This window comes from Phascolarctos cinereus, unplaced genomic scaffold (assembly GCF_003287225.1).
Source record: "Phascolarctos cinereus isolate Bilbo 61053 unplaced genomic scaffold, phaCin_HiC Scaffold_2;HRSCAF=192, whole genome shotgun sequence".
NCBI lineage: Eukaryota > Metazoa > Chordata > Mammalia > Diprotodontia > Phascolarctidae > Phascolarctos > Phascolarctos cinereus.
The window spans coordinates 97,463,772-97,486,022 of record NW_027555625.1 but is presented as its reverse complement, the minus strand read 5'-3'; the positions used below and the strand labels follow the sequence as shown (position 1 = coordinate 97,486,022).

General features: G+C 36.2%; 1 protein-coding gene across 21 annotated transcripts in view; it reads left to right on the top strand.

The window, feature by feature from the left end:
• Window positions 1–22,251, top strand: part of NRXN1 (neurexin 1) — a 1,404,735-nt gene that overhangs the window by 651,541 nt on the left and 730,943 nt on the right. For all 21 annotated transcript variants that reach the window (XM_020996244.2, XM_020996243.2, XM_078149514.1 and 18 more), the window contains 2 exons: window positions 8,993–9,374; window positions 10,932–11,122. In XM_020996244.2, coding sequence (XP_020851903.1) covers window positions 8,993–9,374; window positions 10,932–11,122 — 573 coding nt within the window. The remainder of the gene's footprint in view (window positions 1–8,992; window positions 9,375–10,931; window positions 11,123–22,251) is intronic.

Here is a 22,251-nt window from a genome sequence, read left to right as displayed (position 1 = left end):
CCACATGAAAAATCCTTTCCCTGACCATCACTCACCTATATATGTAGGTCTGTATACATGGACACATATACATAAATGTATGTGTGTGTATATATATATATATATATATACACACATATATATATGTGGATGTATATTATATATACATATGTGTGTATATGCATGTTTACGCCTATATTTGTATGCATATATATGGATACATATACAAATACCACACACATATACATAGGGAGTGATGGCCAGGGAAAGGATTTTTCATATGGGCAATCACTGGATGGTAAGCTGATCCATACGGTAGTCCAACTGATATCTTTTCCAGAAACAGAGACAGTCGTGATAAGACAATTATGTCCAGAACAAGAGGTAGAAAGTGGAGTAAAGGATGAGATACACATTTATGTATATGTATATGTGTATGTATATGTATATGTATATGTATATGTATATGTATATGTATATGTATATGTATGTGTATGTGTATGTGTATGTGTATGTGTATGTGTATGTGTATGTGTATGTGTATGTGTATGTGTATGTGTATATGTATATGTATATGTATATGTATATATATGTATATGATGTTTTTATATATATCTATTTCTATGTAAATACATATATAGCACTTAAAGGTATATGTATGTATATATATATATATATATATGTATATATATAGCTTAGCATTACTTAGTACACGGTAAGCCCTTAAATGCTTTTTTATCCATTCCTGGAATTTTCTGTGTTTTTAAACTTTTCTTTTTAAAACCTATGCCAGAGTTTGACCTTTTGCCAGGGGCCAGTGACCACCTATGAGCAAATTGGAGGTTACAGGAAGCACTGATTTTCTAATCTGTGTCCTACTAACTCTACCCTGGCATAAGGAAATGGGAGGCAATGATTATATTGGAAAGAACACATATTTGGAGTCAGGGAACCTGGGTTCAAACCATAGCTCTGCCACTTATCACTTGAAAAATTCATCTCCCCTCTCTGGCCTCTGTTTGCTCATCTATAAAGTGAGAGGCATGTGCTAAAATCCCTTCCAGCTCTAAATCCTGTGATCCTAAACACATAAAACTAAAAATGGAATTTAATTCTTCTGTGAGGGCATATGAGTATTTACAGCAGTAGAGGCCATAAAGGTATATACTTAATAAAGGAAGAGGACATTGGAGAGAACTTTCAGAAAATGAAAGTTTTAGCTCTGTCAGATAAAATTTATCTTAGAGTATTTAGAGCTGGAAATGACTGTAGAGATCATCCAGTTCAATCCTTTCATTTTACAGATGAGGGAACTGAGGCCTAGAGAGATTAAGTGAAATGCTCAAGGTCATACAACCAGTAAGCAGCAGAGAGATGGAATTTAAACCTCAGCTTTCTGCTTCAAAATCCTGTGCTCTTTCCATTAAGCTAGGCTGCCTTCAGCCCTTCACAGCCTCAACTTTCTGGGCATTTCCTCCCCCTTCCCACATCCTTATATCAGATGTCAGATACCATTAACTTTCTCTCTCCTCTATCCTTTCTATCAAAATGTGCCCTTACATTCTTCTCTAGAGATATCTAATAATAGCTCAAAGGTTAACTTCTCTCAGGGTTGTTTACATTTTTAACAAGGACCAACACCTTCAGTTAAAATTTCAGAGTTCATTTCAACTATATATATCATACCCTGGCCATTTTTTTTTTTTTACCATCAGGACTCTGTTATTCCTCCAAAATTTTATTGTTTTTTTTTAACTGTTTTAAGCTCTTTTCCTATTCATCTTCCTTCCCCCATCAAAACCTGATCTGATACTAGCTGCATCAACAGGCAAGTCGCTACATCTCTTAGCTTTTTTCCTTATCAGTAAAATAGGTATGATAACTGTAGCCCTTACTCTATAGGTTAAATGTGTGGCAGGTGAAAGACAAAATGACTGAAAAAAAGGCTCGATCTTCTGAACACATGATCTATTGAACAATGCATGCCAATTGCCTGACAAAGAGGGAGCAGTCCTCCTTAGTCTGGACCCCAAATACACGGGGAGACAGACTTTTATACACTAAAAACAATTAATCAAATAATAAGAAACAAAACAACATTAGATATCTGATTTCTAGTTGGAAGAAATGTTAGGGACTTTCCAAGTTGGGAAAAGGAGAGTAAACAGATGTAATTCCCTAAATTCAAGAAAAGAAGTGTCCTACTGCCCTCCAAGGGTCTGCAAACAATAAAACGAATATGGAAATAATAACTAATTGACCAGTATGGGGCTCATTTTCAGATAAGATATATGGGTTACTTGAGATGTGCAATTGTAAGAAAACTGCTTGCATCAATCTTTGAATCTGACTGAGTTTCTGTTCAGCATGACCTAGGTCCTTGGTTAAGATTTTCTTAACAGCAGGGAGAGGTGGTTCAGTGTCCCAGCCATGCAGGGTTAGGTTCAAGCAACACAGTAAGATTTTCTCCCAGTTCTCACAATTGAATAAATTTTTGTCATGAGACTGAAATTAGACTAGAAGAATAATTGAATAGAAACTGTTAGCTCCAGAATTGAGTTACAAGGTAGAGTGAGCATGGTTCACTCAGTTCCCACGATTAACTACTTGCTGTCCTAATTCCCTCAATTTCCTCAAATGTCAATTATAATTATTGCTTTGGATGACTCCAATGAGTCAGCAAACAATCAATGAAATATTCTCAAGTTATCCACTGCTGTAAACAAATGAACTGAGAAGAGAAAGTAGAGAACTCCATATTTTTGTCACTTTCAGTTTTATTGGTGTGTTTTGTTTTTATAATTACATACTCCCTTTTCATGGAAAATCTATTATAAACAGTAAAAGTAATAATACAGTGACCTCAACTGAAAGTGTATACATTTCAAATATGTAGAAGTCCTCACTTCTTTATTTTTTTCAATTAATATAAAAATATTTTGTTTCCCCCTATTCCCCACCCCCATTCTACTGGGGGTGGAGGGAAGGAAAAGACAAGAAAAACAAATCTCTTGTAACAAATATGTATAGTCAAGCAAAACAAATTCTCCAGATGGCTTAACTCTATGTTGAGGCCAGCTTTTGACTCCTTGAACTCACAATTCTTCCTGGAAGTTAAAATATTTGTTGGAGGCTAATGCAGTGAATGAATCTTGTGACATGGTATGCTATGGAGGATCTAGCACTTAGCACAATGCCTGGCACATATTACACATTTAATAAATATTTATTGATTATTGATTGATTGCTATCCCAGGAGACAGGTTTCCCAAAGGGTGGTAGTGTGGTAGTTTCTTTTGTAGAAATAATCACAAGTTGAATGTAATTCCTAAGAATGGAGGAGCTGAAGAGGACAAGTAAAACTGTACCTAAATAAGAATCAGAAATCCAAATTGCCACATATTTTAAAATTAGCTTCTGGAACCCTGATAGAATAAAAGCTTCTGGACAGCAGAGACTGATTTATTTTTGCCTTTACATCTCCAGCACTAATCACAGGATTTATGACAAGCAATTAATAGATGTGTATTGATTGATTGATGAAAGGACCGAAGACATAAAGAAGTATCCTACTGTTAGACAGCATAGTGTTAGATGTTGCAAATTAAAAAAGGCCTGAGATAGCTCCCCTGATTTGGGAGAAAGGATGGCCTGTTATGCATAACAGTCTGATACTTTAACAACATAGGAAAGAAAATAGGAAGGAAAGTAAAACAGGTCAAAGGATAGTAATAATGTAGGTCACTAGTATCAGGGGCTAAAGAAAGAAGGTGAAAATTGAATAGGAGTATGTGTGCCTGGGGATGGATTTTGTTTAGATATAGGGGAAGTTATTAGCTGTCAAATAGGCAAATGCAATAAGATAAATGGTCTTTTTTTTTTTGCTAATAACATTTTAAAACTTCTTTAAAGATCTGGTTTTCACTATTTTAATTAAATGAAAGAAAAGTATTTTTAACTAATTGAAGGAATGGAATCAGAGAAGTCATCACTGATGAAAAAGCAGCTATAATATAGTAGAACGACACTGGAAGAAGAAATCTGGACACCTGGAGTCTAAAGAAGGCAGCAAACTAGTTGGGTCACCTTGGGCAAGTTATTGAATCACTCAACCTCAATTTCTTCATTGGTGAAAAGAGAAGGGTAGACTAGATTATACCCAAATTAACTACAGAGGACCTATGAAGGAAGCTTCTATCTGCATCCAGAGAAAGAACTGAACAGTAGAAGCATGTATAGAATGATTTGTGTCTAATGGTAACCATCTTGGGGGAGAGGGGAGAAAAAAAAAAGGAAAACAGTTACATGATAACTTTATTATATATTTGAAAGGAATTGTATATAATAGATCTATAGTTTCATATTCAATCTATTCTATTCTGTTAATTCTATTCTATATCATGAAAATGTTTGTTCTATTTCTTAACTTGAGAATAAAATAAATAAAATTAAAAGAAAAAATAAAAATGTAGGGTAGACTAGATGGTTTCCAAGGTCCCTTCACCTCTAACATTTAAAAAATGTCAGCCTGGCTGGTATATCAAGTGGAAGTTCTCAACCGATGGTAGTAAGCCTAGAACTAATTAACATTTTCATTAATGACACGGATGATGGAATAGAGTATGCTCGGTAAACTTTCCAATTACACCAAGTTGAGTGGGGTGAGTAGTACCTTGAAGAACTTGATTAGAAGTGAAAATGACTCTGAAAAGTTGGAGAAGAAGCAAGATGTCAACTAAAATGGGCAAGGACAAATCAAAGAAGTAATAGTTATCTGTACAAAGGCAAGACAGGACAAGATTGACTTTGCATGGGTCATGACAGAAAATGATCTGGGGTCAGAATGAATCATTAATAACTATTGAGGCCCCAAACCCCTCCAAATACCTATAAAAATGGCTCTAAACAAATTCTAAGGCATCTTAACCCACAAAAAGACAGAATGAAGCAAATTTCCAGCCCAAGACAACCTGGATGATTGATCAGAAAGGTATATCTCCCTGGGCTGGGAGCAGAGCTCAGTGTGGCATGGGCACGCAGGCTGCAGCAAACCTGGAGCAGGCCTCAGAGGACTGAATCCTGGGAAACTGAGGAGGTTTCCAGACTCCTCAATCCACAAATGCCAAAGACAACTTAGAAGGTCAATGGGAAAAGTCTGTTTCTTTGGTGCTGAGAGAGGAAGGCGGGGCCTCAGCTCCATTCCCCAAGAGAGTGGCATGGGGAGGGGGGCAGCTGCTTCCCAAGCTTCCAGTCCACAGACTGAGGAGGAATAAAGTGGCTGATCAGAGGAGAATTGCAGGGATGTCTCTGCTGGTGCTGAGGTAGGAATCTCTTGCTTAGCCTGTGCTTGGATCTGGGTCACAGTTATGGATGGGGGTCCTTGGGTGAGGAGGAGTGCTGGCTTGTAGTGGCTGTGGACAGGAAACCTTCCTCACAGTTCCAGGGCAGAAAGGTGTGCTTGTGGTCACTAATAGACCACAGCACAGGCCAGGAAAGGAGTAAACACCTCTCCCCTTATCATACCACCTTGCAAGAACTGAAAATTTATGGGTCCCTACAAGTATCTCTGAAAACAGCTATATAAACCCCCGAAGCTTGGGACAGTACATTCTCCACATTGGAAGCAGACTCTTACCTTAACAAAGAGTTTAAAACTCAAGTAATTGGCTGGGATCATGAGCAAGCAGTGCAAAAAGAGTCAGACTATATTATCTTACTTTGGTGACAAAGAAGATCAAAATATGCAACCAGAAGAAAGCTCCTACATCCAAAGCCTCCAAGAAAAATATGAATCAGTCCCAGACCTTGAAAGAGCTCAAAAGGGATTTTGAGAAGCAAGTAAGAGAAGTAGAGGAAAAACTGGGAAGAGAAATGAGTGATGCAAGAAAATCATGAAAAAACAAGTCAACAGCTTGCTAAAGGAGACCCAAAAAAATACTGAAGAAAATAACACCTTAAAAAATAGCCTAACCCAAATGGCAAAAGAGGTCCAAAAAGCCAATGAGGAGAAGAATGCCCTAAAAAGCAAAATTGGCCAAATGGAAAAGGAAGTCCAAAAGATTACTGAAGAAAATACTTCCTTAAAAATTAGAATAGAGCAATTGGAGGCTAGTGACTTTATGAGAAATCAAGACACTGTAAAACAAATCCAAAAGAATGAAAAAATAGAAGAGAATGTGAAATATCTCATTGGAAAAACAACTGACCTGGAAAATAGATCCAGGAGAGAGAATTTAAAAATTATTGGACTATCTGAAAGCCATGATCAAAAAAAGAGCCTAGACATCATCTTTCAAGAAATTATCAAGGAAAACTGCCCTGATATTAGAACCAGAGGGCAAAATAGAAATTGAAAGAATCCAGATCTCCTCCTGAAAGAGATCCCCAAAGGAAAACTCCTAGGAATATTGTAGCCAAATTCCAGAGTTCCCAGGTCAAGGAGAAAATATTACAAGCTGCCAGAAAGAAACAATTCAAGTACTGTGGAAACACAATCAGGATAACACAAGATTTAGCAGCTTCTACATTAAAGGACCACAGGGCATGGAATATAATATTCTGGAGGGCAAAGGAGATAGGATTACAACCAAGAATCACCTACCCAGCAAAACTGAGTATAATCCTTCAGGGGAAAAAATGGTCATTCAGTGAAATAGAGGACTTTCAAGCATTCTTGATGAAAAGACCAGAGCTGAATAGAAAATTTGACTTTCAAATACAAGACTCAAGTGGAACATGAAGAGGTAAACAGGAAAGAGAAATCATAAGAGACTTATTAAGGTTGAACTGTTTACATTCCTGCATGGAAAGATGATATTTATAACTCATGAGACCTTTGTCAGTATTAGGGTAGTTGGAGGAAAAAATTATATGTATGTATAGTAGATAGATAGATAGATAGATAGATAGATAGATAGATAGATAGATAGATAGATAGATAGATAGATAGATAGATAGATAGATAGATAGATAGATAGAGGGCACAGGGTGAGTTGAAGATTAAGGGGTCATATCTGGAGAATAAAATTAAGGGATGAGAGAGGATTATATTCTGAGAAGAAGAAAGGGAGAGGTAGAATGGGGTAAATTATCTCACAAAAAAAAAACAGAAAAGAAAATGCTCTTACAGTGGAGGGGAAATGGGGAAGGTGAGAGGAATGAGTGAATCTTATTCTCATAGGATTTGGCTTAAGGAGGGAATAACATACACATTCAATTGGGTAAGGAAATCTGTCTTACCCTAGGAAAATAGGGGGAGAAGGGGACAAGAGAGCAGGGGATGATAGAGAGGAGGGCAGATTGGGAAAGGGTAATCAGGAGCAAATACTTCTGAAGGGGGACAGGGTCAAAAGAAAGAATAGAATAAATGGGAGGGCAGGATAGGATTAAGGGAAATAGAGTTAGTTTTTCACAACATGTCTACTGTGGAAGTGTTTTGCATAACTGCACATGTATAACCTATATTGAGTTGCTTGCCTTTTCAATGAGGGTGGGTGGGGAGGGAGGAAGGGAAAGATTTGAAACCTAAAGTTTTAAAAACAAGTTTTAAAAAAATTGTTTTCACATGCTACTGGGAAATAAGAAATACAGGAAATGGGGTACAGAAGTCTGTCCTGCCCTACAGGAAAATAGAAGGGGAAGGGGATAAGAGAAGGGGAAGAGATAGAAGAGAGGGCAGACTAGAGGAAGGGCTATTCAGAAGTCATGCCATCTTGGGGTGGGGGAGGGGGAGATGGGGTGAAAATTTGGAACTCAAAATCTTGTGGAAGTAAATATTGAAAATTGAAAATAAACAAATTTATAAAAAAACTATTCAATGTTGTTTTATGTGATTTATTTTTAAATGACCATATCTTCATTCAGAAATGGAAAGAAGACCATAACATCAAGGTTTTCTGAGATAATTTTGCTAGTGTGCTCTATATTTGTCATACTTCTTTTGGAAACATTTTGCCTAATTTAGGAACTGAGATTTTGTACACAAAGTGGACAGAGTATGCAATCTAGAACAGTGTCACTTAGAGATGGACTGGAAAATTTTTATGTGAAAAGGTTGAAGAATCACCGTTATTTGTTTAAAAAGTCAGTAGCAGATACCTAGTTAATTTTTTTTTTCAAATTTAAGGAGAAGACTACGTGAGTGTGTGGTAATGAGCAGCTATTTTCCATTTCCACTGGGAATGGGAATGGTAATTGCATTGGAGGAAATCAAGTTGCAAAATAAGAACTTGTTAGTCATAAAGCTAGGATGAGCCCATAAAAGTTGTGCAGCTTTCATGGCTTCAGTGTTCTATTTCTCTAATTATCCTCAACCTTTTCCCACCAGAATGAGCTGGACTTTGTCTCTGGCACCATGGGCCCTGATATGAGAGCTTTTTACATTATCTTGCCCAGAACCAGGTCAACTTGTCATTCCTTAGCCACCTCCAAACCATGTCAATGAAGTTGTACCTCATCCACCCCTGATTTCTTGCTTCTCTTTATGTATTACCTCTCCCAATTAGAATATAATCCCCTTGAGGGCAGGAACTATTTCACCTTTATTTTTATCCCCAGTGCTTAGCACACAGTAAGTACTTAATAAATGCTTTATCATTCATTCACTTACTCTGTTATAGTTTTTTTTTTAACTTGGACTGATAATGGAAGATGATTTTTTAATGGGACTTATATAGTTAAGAATGAAAATACAGATGACAGATGTTGTATACAACTCTCATTCCCTTGTGTTATTCCAACAATGAACTCTGCTATATGAAGACTATACTAATTAAACTTAAAAGGGATCATCACCAGAAATTTCACACTAAGGATTAAAACACAATTGGCAAATGAAGAAGCAGGAGGTCAAGAAGGAAGAGAAAAGAAGGGCTTTTGTACCTAGTGCAACTTAAAAACAAGGGGGAAATGTTTTAAAGAATTATGTTTTCTGTGGTAATTTTGAAATTGCTAATTCTTTTTCATATTTTTCAATGAAGCACTACAATGATGTGATTATTTTTTCTCTTTCTAGGCCAAATGGCAGGAGATCACACGAGGCTGGAATTCCACAACATAGAAACTGGAATCATAACAGAGAGGCGTTATCTGTCCTCTGTCCCCTCCAATTTCATTGGCCACCTGCAAAGCCTGACTTTTAATGGAATGGCATATATTGACTTGTGTAAAAATGGCGACATAGACTACTGTGAGCTAAATGCCAGATTTGGCTTCAGGAACATCATAGCAGATCCTGTCACTTTCAAGACCAAATCAAGTTATGTTGCCTTAGCTACATTGCAAGCATACACCTCTATGCATCTTTTTTTCCAATTCAAGACAACATCCCTAGATGGATTGATTTTATACAATAGTGGCGATGGAAATGATTTTATCGTGGTTGAATTAGTTAAAGGGTAGGTGCATATCAAATCAAGTGTGGTGTAGTGGAAAAAGCTATGAATTTAGAGTCACCAGGTTAGGAGGTCAAATCACAATTCTGCTATTCTGCTATTCACCATTCTGCTAACCCCTATGATTATGGGTAATTCACTTGACTTCTATCATCCTCAGTTTCCTCATTTGTAAAATGCAAGGGGGTGGACTCATAATGTCCATTCTGGTTTTAAATTTGTGATCTCAGGGCAAAATATTTTTTAAAACCCAAATAACTAGAATACAACTAAACAGAGACCTCAGTTACATGGAACTATTTTGTTGACTTCCACTTTTAGGAGAGAGGTTATAAATTAACCCCTAGCAGAGATCATTAAACAGAGCCTAGATATATATATATATTTCTTTGGGATGTGATAAAGGAAATGCTTGTTTAGGTAACATTTGAATTAGATGGTCTATGACTTTTCTTTCATCTGAAATTCTGTGAAGAATAAAAGGAAATTATTTTTGCTCAGTCATGTCTGGTTGGCTTCCTATTTTTGAGGTCACTGGAAGGCAGACATCAATCAATGGGGTTACCTGGGAGATGGAAACTTGTAACATAAGGCTCTTCACAGATTACAGAAGATGGATGAGAAACCAAGCAGAAGAGGGTACAAACAAGTAAGATAGAGATAGCTAGCTAGAAAAAAAAAGGCACTCAGAAAGCCAGACTTTTCCCATAGATTCAGTAACTCATTTAATCAGCATTCATAGATTGTCTATGATCTCTTAAGAATAAACCAAGAGATGAATTTCTGATAAGTGACCATCATTATATTGACAGGAAATTGAATTGAAATCCTTTAGAAAGATTTTCAGTAAGGAACTTGCAAGTCGAGTTTAAGGAGTGCTGGATTTGGAGTCAGAAGCACTGGGTTTAAGTTCTATCCTTGTCAATTGCGATGAAGATTTCAACAAATTATTTTTCTGAGCTTTGGTCTGCTCACATGAAAGGAAGAGACCAATACTTGTGTCCTCTCTGATCAAACAAGATCATTTTAAGTCTCTAATGAAATAATATATGTGAAAGTATTCTATAAGATACTATGCAAATGTAAATCATTATCATTAAGTTAATTAGAAAATTAATCAAACACTTAATTTTTCCAAGTTTCCGGTTAATTAGGATTTGACTCTATATCACAGAAGTAAAAGGATGGAAAGACATGAAATTTCAAAGCAAATTTCCTGGCAATTCAAGTGGAAATGCAGTACCTAATGCTTGGAATTTCTTTGGTTAAAAATAGTTTCCATTATTTCACAATGTAATTCCATCCAGCAAGCATTTATTATTCACCTATCATGCACTGTGTGGTACTAAGAATACAAAGATAATAATGAAAAACATTTTTTTGCTATCAAGAAGCTTGCATTTCACTGGATATACAATGATCTATCTCCCCTGTGGCAAGAACATGGTATCTTTTTCCAGTCAATTAAAATTGGTTTCAGCTATATGATCCATCCAGGTGTCTTACTTCATCCAAGTTCAAAAGTCCTTCCATCACTCACCTCTCTTGTTCTTTCCTTAGGTACTTGCATTATGTCTTTGACTTGGGAAATGGTGCTAACCTCATCAAAGGGAGCTCAAACAAGCCACTGAATGACAACCAGTGGCATAATGTAATGATCTCCAGGGACACCAACAATCTCCACACAGTCAAGATCGATACCAAAATCACCACCCAAAGCACAGCAGGAGCCAGGAACTTAGATCTGAAAAGTAAGTCTATACAATTTTAGGCCACAATTTCGCTTTCTACTTAAATAAAAAATCCATAGTTCTAAGCTTTTTTTTTTTTGCTCTAGTCAGATTGACTACTATTTCATTGACAGCAGGTAATTCATAATGCAACACAAAATCCTGTATTTCTCTTTTAATGTGGCAGAAATATATATATTTTTCATAGAAGGTTTCAAAAATGCCAGCATCTAGGACTACTTACATACATGGTAAAAGTTTGAAGAGTTAGAGATAACATATTCTTCTTGATGTTAGAAGAAAAAGGAGAGTAAGTTTAAGTTTATTGTTGTTTGGTTGGTTGCTTAAAAAAATTCCAATTGTTCTTAACAAATTTGTAGTCAAGGTGGCCAGTATATGTAAAGTTGCTCCTTAAGCTTGTTAGCGCTTCCTGGTGAGGCATTCCCAGATATTTACAGGCATTTGTCTGAAGGTCAGAGAGCTTAGTTAATGCATGTGTTTCTTTAACAGTGGATCCTCACCCCTGCTAAAGAGATGGCTCTTCCAACATCTGCCTTTTGAAGGGGCAGAGGGGGAGAAATTTTGAACAGGCTTTTCTTTCTACATAGATTTCTTTGATTTCAGGAGAGTGAGTTGAAACTTCCCCAGTGGGGAAAGTAACAGTGAGAGAATATATCAGAAATACATGCTAAGAAATCCATAGCTCAAAGACAACTTTGAAATCAAATTTAGGTTTGGGTAAGCCTTAGCTTTTCATTAGTATTAAAGAGCATTCCTTTCCCCTTCCCTGAGTCAAAAGACCACCCTGGAGATTGGGGGAACTGTTGAGACAAACCCAGACAGTTCTTCCTTTTAAGTGCTGAGAGATGCCTCTTTGAAACATGGTATAAGAAAGAAGAAAGAGAAGCAAATATTCAACATTTAATTTGAAAACATATTTCCACAGAATACATCTGTTCAACACATAAACTGCACCGTTGATGGCTGCCTACCTTCTTTCAAGGAATTAGTTCTGTTACTCTCAAAGGACATCATAGTTGTACCCCCCCCCCAGTCAAAAGGTTCAGCTCAAAAAGTAAAATGCTGGTTAAAAGGGCAGATACATTTCTCTTTCTTCATTCCCTCAAGTGCAAAAAGAAGGCATTTTTATCCTCATCAGCTTAAGGAAATGGTGCCTATTGTGCACAGCAGTCAGACGGCAATTGTCAAATAACAGGGACTTGGAAACTCAGTCAGCTTGCCAGGTAAGCCACACAAAGGGCACTAAGAAAAACACACTGAGTGAATGGAGAGCGACAGAGACGGACAGACAGAGAGACACAGAGACAGAGAGACAGAGACAGAAAGAGAGACACAGAGAGAGACAGAGACAGGGACAGAGCAGGAAAAAGGCTTTTATGTGAGCTGCCCATGTAAACCCAGGGACTGAAATGGCTGAAAAGGAAGCAGTTCATAACCTCTTTTTTAAGATAGGTGCTACATGCAAACACATAGCCTGACTCTACAAAGAGAAAAGACAAAAGGGTAAATATCCTCTAGTAGGAATGAATTTCTGCTCAGTAAGAGTTTCAAAGAGGGAATCATCTATTTAGACCTGGAAGGGATTACATAGAATCAAAAATCTAGGTCTAGAAGAGACCCTGGATCTCATGCAGCTCAACCTCATTTTATAAATGAGGAAACGGATACCCAAAGAGGTGAAGTGCCTTGTCCAAGATCACAAAGATAGTCAGTAACAGGGATCAAGCCTATCTCCTCTGGCTCCAATTTTAGCTTTATTTCCACTGTACTATACTACCTCACTTTGTCCATCAGTTATTGAGAAGTGACAATAGAGGGAGTATCAGACAACCCTATGTGAAAGTTCTTTCTGATTCTGAATTGATAAATGGCTTCAAAATTCAATGGAAGTCTTTGAGCTGTTTTTTTAAAAAATAAACTGTATGATATTTTATGACTACAAAATTATTTGGGAGGTAGGGGAACAACAGAAACAAAGTGCCACCAGAATGAACACTGAATATAACATATCTGTAACCTATAATCCTTCACCCCAGACCAATCCATATACCTTTAAACACTCCCTCTACAACACACGTTATCTTTAGCTCATTCTGTCCCTAATAAAAGTATCTCAGAATGTAGTTCTTTTCTCTATCCCCACAGATGTGATTCCCTCTAATAACCATACTGAGTATAAGATAACCTTTATTTTCCCTCAGGAAATTCAGAAAACACAGAAAAGTCTCAGAGTAGCCTACAATCAATAAAATTCCACTTCTCTTCCAATAAATTTCTTCTTCCTTCCAGAGTCCTCTCTTGTCTTCCAGACTTGTATTGACACTTGATGCTTTAGGTTCCCTTTGGGAAGAAAATAAATTTGGGGTTGTTTTCTGGGCAACCATCCAATATTCCAGTTAGTCTCATGTTCATTCCAAAATCATATATGTCATCCATCTTTATGGTACTACGTGAAAGTTTGGATCCCTGTAGGAAGGGAAAATGAACTTGTTAAAGAGGCAACACTATTCCCATCAAACCCATCCTGTCCAAATAACTTATATCAATAGTAGAAAGCAAAGTCCAGACCATTTGCTCCTCCTTACTACAGCTTCCCCTCCAACTAACGAGAATGTGGAGGTGCCTCTTTTCCCCAAGAGATAAACACCTGCCTGGAACTCTACCTTATCACTTTAGGAGACTAGAGTCTGGAACCCTTAAAACATGGGTTCCTAAAGAGACAATCCCAGGGTAGGTGCTGCCCTGAAAACTTCCCATGCCCTCAAGAATTCCCACTACTTGACTAAGTGGTTGTTTTCTATTGATGTCATATGGTTGAGAACATGTACAAATGGCAGATATCTTTTCTAATACGTCTTCAGAGTTGAGTCATGAAATTAGGGGAACAGGAACACTTAATATTTCACCACTATCCTAGTTGCTGCCATCCCTTTGACCAAGAGACCCACCTCTGGGACTGAGGAGAAAGAGGATTAGTCATTCCCTAGAAGACTATGTCAAAGTGTAGGCACCCATTCCTCTAGGGACCAAGGTTCTCTATCAAACATCTGTTAAAAAGTAGAGGATAGGAAATGCAAAATATTGGTTCTCCCTTCCCACAACAGTTTGAAGTAACCTATTCATCCCCAATTGATGAAATATAACAAATGTCCCAAATTCATATGCTAGCCCACTGACACCTAAAAAGTGAATTGTCTTAATGAGTCGACAGAAAGGAAATTATATTGGCTCCCTCTCATGAGCTCTCAGCTTTACAGAATTTAGAGTAGGAAGGGGTCTCACAGGCCATCTAGTGCAACCGACATCCAATATTTAATCTAGAATCTCACTTGCCCTTGAACATGTTATGCAAGTGACCATACAGCCTTTGCTTAATGGCCTCTAGTGAAGGGGAACTTTCCAGGGCAGCCCATTCCACTCCGGGATAGGTCCAATTTGTTAGGAAGTGTGGTTTTTGTTTGTTTTCATTTGTTTGCTTTTATCACATCAAGCCTAAACTCTTTTCTTTACTATTTCTTCCTTTTACTAGTTCCATCCTGTGATGCTAAGATAGATAGATAGATAGATAGATAGATAGATAGATGAATTAATTAATTAAACTCTAAACTTTCTTCCATGTGACAAACTTTCAAATACTTAAAGATAGCTATCAGATCCCACCAAGCATTTCTTCTACAATCTTAACATCCTAGCTTCCTTCAATTGCTCCTCATACGATATAATCTCAAAACTTTTATTTTCCTGATAGTCATCCTTTGTATACTCTGAGACTTATCAATGTCCTTCCTAAAACATGTCTCACAGAATTAAATACACTATACAGATGCATGATCAGGGGAGAGAATGCAAGGATTGTCACCTTATTATTCTTGCATTTTATGTCTTACTTAAAGGGGCCTTTTTTTTGTTACCATACCACAACAATCACCTATAGTGAGTTTGCAGTTCACTAAATCACTCAGATTGTTTGAAAACTTCTTTGTATTCAAGCCTCTCCCATCTTATGTTTATGAAGGTGATTTCTTAAACCTGTCTGAGACTATTTACATTCTCCCTCTTAAATTTCATTTCTACATTATTCTTATTAAATTTTAACTGTTAGATCTACTTAGTTCATTTAGTTTCTACAGTTCCTTAGTTCCTATGAAGTCCTTTATTGTTATTAGTAGAATGAAGCTCAGTAATCAATTATGTGCAATCTGACCAAACTGCTAACCATGGCAGAGTAGTCAGCTTAGTAGACTATAACATTAATCAAAACTGTAGGTTTGATCCCAAACAAATCACTTTGAATAGAGAAAATCTCTAAATTCATACCTTTGTACTAAATGAGAAATCTGAGTATGTCATTGATTGCAAATCAGTCCAGGAAGCAAAGTATATAGAGAACTCATATCTAAATATCACTAAAATGGGAAGAAAAAAAAGATAAGAATTTTCTATTGCGGGGGGAGTCAATAAGTTTCATTTTATTATACAATAGTTATCACATTTTTGTATTAGTGTTCTTGGTTTTACATATTTTCTCTGCTTCATACAAAACAAACATTAACAAATCGAAATTTAGAGATGCTTTCCAGCTTAGAAGACTATTGCTATAAGTTATTCTCTTCATCATGAAAGGTAGTATAAATGTGATGATGGTATTCACTTATTTATATCACTATTTGTATATATGCATATGATATGTGTGTGTGTATATGTATATATATGTATATATATATATATATATATATATATATATATATATATATATATATATATACATATATATATATATATATATATATATATATATATATATATATATATATATATAAATTTTTTCTCACAACTACCCCTTTAAAGTAGCTTAGGAAGGCATTTATAGATGAGAAACTGAAACTTAGAAAATTGAAGTAACTTTCAAAATCCCACAGAAAGTAAGTGATGGTTTTCAAACTCCAACATATTGTTTTTACTCTAAATTACAATATTTTTGCATTAAACTGTAATGTTGTTCAACTTCACTTACAGATTAGTCTGTTATGACTCAGTGATTTTGAAAGTAACAAAATGATTTTGACTTGTTTTTTGGTTGGAGGCATAATTTTATTTTAAATCATTTCAATGGTTATTTTCTTAGAGTTGCAGGGATTCTTAACCTGGGAATCCATAAAATTGTTTTTTTTACAAATCTTTTGATGCCTGCATTTCATTATAATTAGATTCCTTTGTAATTTTATATATTTTATTTTATGCATTTAAAAATATTCTAAGAAGAGATCTAGCTTCACCAGATTGCCAAAAGGTTCCATAGCACATACACACACACACAAAATTTAAGAACACATGACTCAGACAACAATTAAACACAATTAAAAACCCTTTCATCAAGCATTACTATATAAAAGTACTGTGCTATGGAGTAAAATGTAATTTGAATAAAACATGGTTTCTTTCTTCATAGAGCTTAACATTTAGTAGTAGTATATGACACAAATATATGTTAAACTATAATACAAAATCATATATGATTTTATGCATTTAAAAATATTCTAAGAAGAGATCTAGCTTCACCAGATTGCCAAAAGGTTCCATAGCACATACACACACACAAAAAATTTAAGAACACATGACTCAGACAACAATTAAACACAATTAAAAACCCTTTCATCAAGCATTACTATATAAAAGTACTGTGCTATGGAGTAAAATGTAATTTGAATAAAACATGGTTTCTTTCTTCATAGAGCTTAACATTTAGTAGTAGTATATGACACAAATATATGTTAAACTATAATACAAAATCATATATGATAAGCATAGACTGGAGGTATAAACTTTTCCTTGAGGTTCAAAAGGGGAAATGTCAAAATATGCCATCTGAGTGATCATGGAAAACTTCATGGAGGAAATGACATTTGAGTTGGGCTTTCTAGGGTGGGTCGGGAAATTCAATTGGAAGAAGGGATTCTAGTCAAAGGAAAGGGCATGAACAATGGCAGAAAAGTCAGACAGTGTGGGATGTATACAATTTGACCGTGGGAGTCTAGTTTGGCTAGTTCTTAAAGGATGTGGAAAGGGAAATCATGAGATAACACTAGAAAGGCAGGGTGGTGCCAGTGAGTAGAAGGCTTTTAATTTTGTATTAAGAGTTTATACTTTAATCCATAGTGACAGAAGGGTTTTAAGCAGAAGAGTGATATGACCAGATATGTACATGAAGAAGATCATACACTCCTTCTCGTATACATATTGTCTTCCAGAATCCTTTTATTCATTCATTCATTGAACAAATCTTTAATAAGCATATTTTATGTAGAGAACATTAATGGACTAGAAAGGAATGCTTGGTAATGTGGTATGGGAGTTTGATAAGAGAAGATTTTCTATTTGTAGCCCTTAATTGTTTAAAAGATCAATGTAAAATGATTTGACAATTGGGTCACATCTTTGTGCAAATGTTTATAAATATATATAATCTTATTTGTCAATGACCACATAGATTTTTGCCTTATTTTTCTTGTAAAGAAATTAAGCTTAGGTTTGCCCTGATTGCCTCTGTTCTCATGAAAACATGAAAAAGTCTAATCCCAACTGAGAGTCCAAATGATAAGAATCTTATCCCTAAGTATATAATGTGACCATAAGTAGCTTCATTTGGGAGAACTTTTATACAGTCTGGCAGAGATCACAACCTATACTAGGATGATAGAAATAGGATGAAAGGACTGAATAAAGGAATAAGAAATTTGTGGAAGAACCATTGGGGAGGGAGAGATTGACAATGCATGAAAGAGGTGATTCCTGGAGTAAGGCCCTTGAAGAGCTAGGAAGAGAAGGAATCATGGGAATTAGCGGAGGGATTACCTTTGATAATGAGTAAGGATATATCTTCCCTCTGATCAACAACAAAGAGGAGATAATAGGTGATGCTGCCAAGGAACAGAAGAAAGAAAATGATAAGTTGAGGAAACTTACCTCAGATATTAATCAGTGAATGAATAAGAATTTCTGAAGTTGGTACACTGTGTTGAATATTCCAAAGGGAAAAAAATATATATATATGAAAGCAATCCCTGAATGCTTCAGTTGATCTTCTTATGGGAAAGACAAAGTGTACTGTGCTTATCTAAATAAACACAAGATACATACAAAGTAGATACGAGTTAGCTTTTGACAGGAAGACACTAGCATATGATCATGCTCTAGCTAATTCTTAAAGGAAGCCAAGGGCTCTAAAACATTTTTGAAGAGCCAGGTTCCCCTACACGTCTGCTTCTGATCTCTCCCTGTGTCTCTCCCAAAAGTCTCTGGAACCACACATGTCTCACTTTTAAGAGACTCTGGAACTGATTCCATCCTTTACACAGGGATTTATCATGATTGTGTTGCACTCAACATTCTCTTCACCAAAAGAAATCACTTTTCTTTGTGTGTATGTAGACATCATTACACAAAACAACCTGGAGTTGTTTGGAAGCCTGGGTTACATAAGTATTGTGGAGAGCCAGTGCAAAGGAAAAGAGATAGGACATGGAATGTCATGTGTGAAGAATAACAAGGCTTTTAGAGCAAATGGACTACAGAGTCCTTAGAAGGGAGTAACATAAAGCTAAAAAGGCTGGAAATAAAAGTCCAGGGTGTATATGTCTTTAAATGCCAAACCGGAGTTCATATTTGATTCTAGAGGTACTCAATGATGTTGGATACCGGATCAGCTGTGGTGAGAGTAAGCATAAGAAGACTTGTGGGATTTTTGGAAGACAGCAAAACATATGGAACAGTCACCGTAAGGAATGAGGTAGTGAGACGATATTAGTGGAATTTATTAACTATTATGTCCAAACAGACTTTGAACCCTGCATATGTGAGGTTAAAAAAAAAGGCTTTTTTTGTGACTGTCTCTACTGAAACTCAACAATCTTTGAGTAAAAATGGAGAAATCCAATGGTGTGAGTTATCAAAGGTTTATGATTGGCAGAGCATAAAAATGTGTGGAGTAAAAAGTGCTATAAGTGACTCATGAAATCACTAGACACTAAACTAGTAAAATTTTAAAAGAGGCTAATCTTAGAGGCAAGGCTGAGAATAGAGCAGGTAGATTGCCTGAAAGCGAAAAAGGTAGATTGGGTGAAAAGGAAGAAGTACAGGGATAGTGTTCAGAACTAGGGAGAAGAAATGGTAATGTTAGATTGCAAAAGCTCATATAAGTAAAGAAGAAGTGGTTATATTTAGTCAGAGAATGGACTTTTTAGTTCAGAATCTTTCTTATATCTTAGGTGGCATTCTGTTCTGTTCTATGGTGACATCTCTGGTGCAACATGCAAGTGTGGAAGTGGGAAGAATGTCTTGGTCTTTTTTACAGTTAAAGAGGTAGATCTGAAGAAAATCATTGAAAAAGCATGTTGAGGGGTCAGCAATATGGATGTTGGCATTCCCAAGAAATATTGCAGGCTATAGAGCAGAACAGAAGATTGGGAACTAAGTGCTAAAGTAATTCATAAAAGTTGAGAACATAATCTCAGTGTCATATGGTGTCAACTGCAAGAATTAGGAGAGGATGAAAGAATCCAATCTTGTGAGTTTCAGTATTATTGAGGTTTGCTGGCAGGTCACAGATGAATAGGGTTTGAAGTTTTGGGGGAAAATAAGAAGTATATAGACTTCTCCTCCTGAACCTGTAATATCCTTTAGGTCCCCTGTCTTGGTGGCAGTAGGAGAATGTAAATGATATTGTCAGAGGACAGTCAAGTTTCAGTTAAGACAAGGAGAGAAACTGTTGTATAGGGAACTTTAAATGATTTAAAATAACTTTAAAAAAACATGATTAAGAATGAGTTAATAGAAATTAATGAGACAGCTACATTTTCACTAGTTTTCTCCATACTTAGCAGTTTCTTTATTTTATATTTTCTCTCCCAATGCCATGTTTTTCATATAACAAGAGCTTGACATGTCTCTGAAAGATTCATGGAGTAAACATGGTGGCAACGAGCTTCAAAAACATGAAGAGATGCAATATCTGTGACCTGCCAACATCTGAGCTTCATTTTATCTCAGATCTTATCTATTTTCTTTCAAATCCTGGGCTAAAATCAGATCGTTTATGGTTTTGAATTGATTCAATGACAACTTTTTCCACATGTTACTATACTTCAAAAAAGACACTAGAGGGCACCACAATGCAACAAAACATACCTTCCAAAAGGCATGTGAGAGGAAAAAAAATCTCTGGTTCTAGGCAACCTGCACCTCTATTTTCTGCATATTTGAAGTTCTACCATATTGCCCCTTTTAGAGAAACGTATTCTTTCTGGTGGATTTTTTAAAAATCACCACTGCAAGTCTTCAGTATTAAAACATAAAAAAAGACAATTTATTCCATTCTAAGTTTCAGCTGGTTGATAAGAAATGATTAACAATCTGCTACACAGTGCAATACATTTTCATTTAAAAAAAAAACAAGCAGTAATAATGAGGATGAGGGTGAGGAGAAGGAGAAGGAAGATTTAATACATGTAAAATTGTCCCAATTGTTTCTTTGCTTATAGAAAAAGCACATTTGGGATGGAAGGGGTAGTCTTTTGTATCTACCGTAACATTTGTCTTTTTGGTTTTATCTTTACCAGCTGTTTGGATTCCATTCATCTGGGTAGTTTGTGCAAACCTCAATATGCAATAAAAGGAGTCGAAAAATTCTGGCCTCTAAAAATGTTGTATTCCATAACCCTTGATTCTGCATCAAAATACTTCACCCTTTGTGATCATTTCTTCTTCTCCCAGGCTGTTGGCTTGTTTGGAAGGGGTACTTGTCTGCCTATCTAATCACAGTTGTATGCTGAGCTTTCTCTCGTCCACTAGTGGTAGCCTAGCTGGGGAAGAAGAAAAAAGAATGGGGTGAGAAGCATCTTTATATATGCCAAGTAAAACAGATTGGTTTCAACCACTTTTCAATCCTGAACGTTCCCAAAAAGCAGTTTTTCAAATGTCTGCACTTAACAACTTGAAAAGAAAGCAGATCCGGAGATTCAACAACATGCCATTAAATGTTGGGATAAAATGCCCTCCTGTGGCCACTTTGCACAAGAGAAGTGATGAGTAGTCATCACATTTGGATTTTTTAAAAAATTAAATCACAATAATTCTGTTGTGTTTTTTGTTTTGTTTTTCTAGTTTTCCAGTGGGATGACTATTTATCACTTCTATGATAAGGTTGTTTAGTCATTCAACAACAGGCAACACTGCAAAGCAGATGAATACCTCTCTTTTCATGTTTGCCTTCCAACCTCTCAGGCTTCTCTCCACTTGATAGTGCTGTGATCCTAGGCATCCATTGTTCTCTCCCGTCCTCTGGATACCCAAAGCTCCCAGTTTTGGTGGCCCGGTCACGTCTGCCAATACTGAGTGCTCTAGGTTCCATAGTTCTATCTATCTTCCTCTTAGCTTCCTCCATCACTTTCTCACCCCCACATTTAGTTAAAATTCACAATTTTCATTTGGGTCTGCTTTTCACAGAAAGGTATAAATGCCTTCTGGCTCCTTAAGCTTCCCAAAATTATTTCCTTTTTTTAAAGAAGATGTTTTTATCCTGCACAGATCTCATTCCTGGTATGCCATATACAGTGACAAAATGAAGTGAAGAATTCCACAAGTGAATTGAATGAAAGAGCTTTAGGTCTCTCATCAAATCATCCATATTACTCCCATGACATCTTTCTTGCCATTTAAAATGGATACCTATGTGGATTCATAATCTCATGGATATGGACACTTCTATCCTTCCCCTCCCCGCCCCATGTAGATCCCACATGTGTATCTTCTCATTCTGCACAATGCATATTTAGCAATCCTTCAAGACTAAAGTTCTTATTCTGATTCTTTCATTATCACGTGAATGCTAGTGAAACACTCAAGATAGTCATTTGCTATCTTTCACTCTAGATGTATGACCAATACTCCTATTCTTCCTGTCAAATGGGTCTCCATTGATTTTTTAATGCCATTTCTTATATACTTATTATCAGCAACACACCACAGCCTGCTTACACTCATGATCAAGAGAATATGGATATTTCAAATATGATCTTTGGTAGCAGAGAAAGACACTTGGGACCTTTGAAGTCACTATACAATTTCCTGGAAGT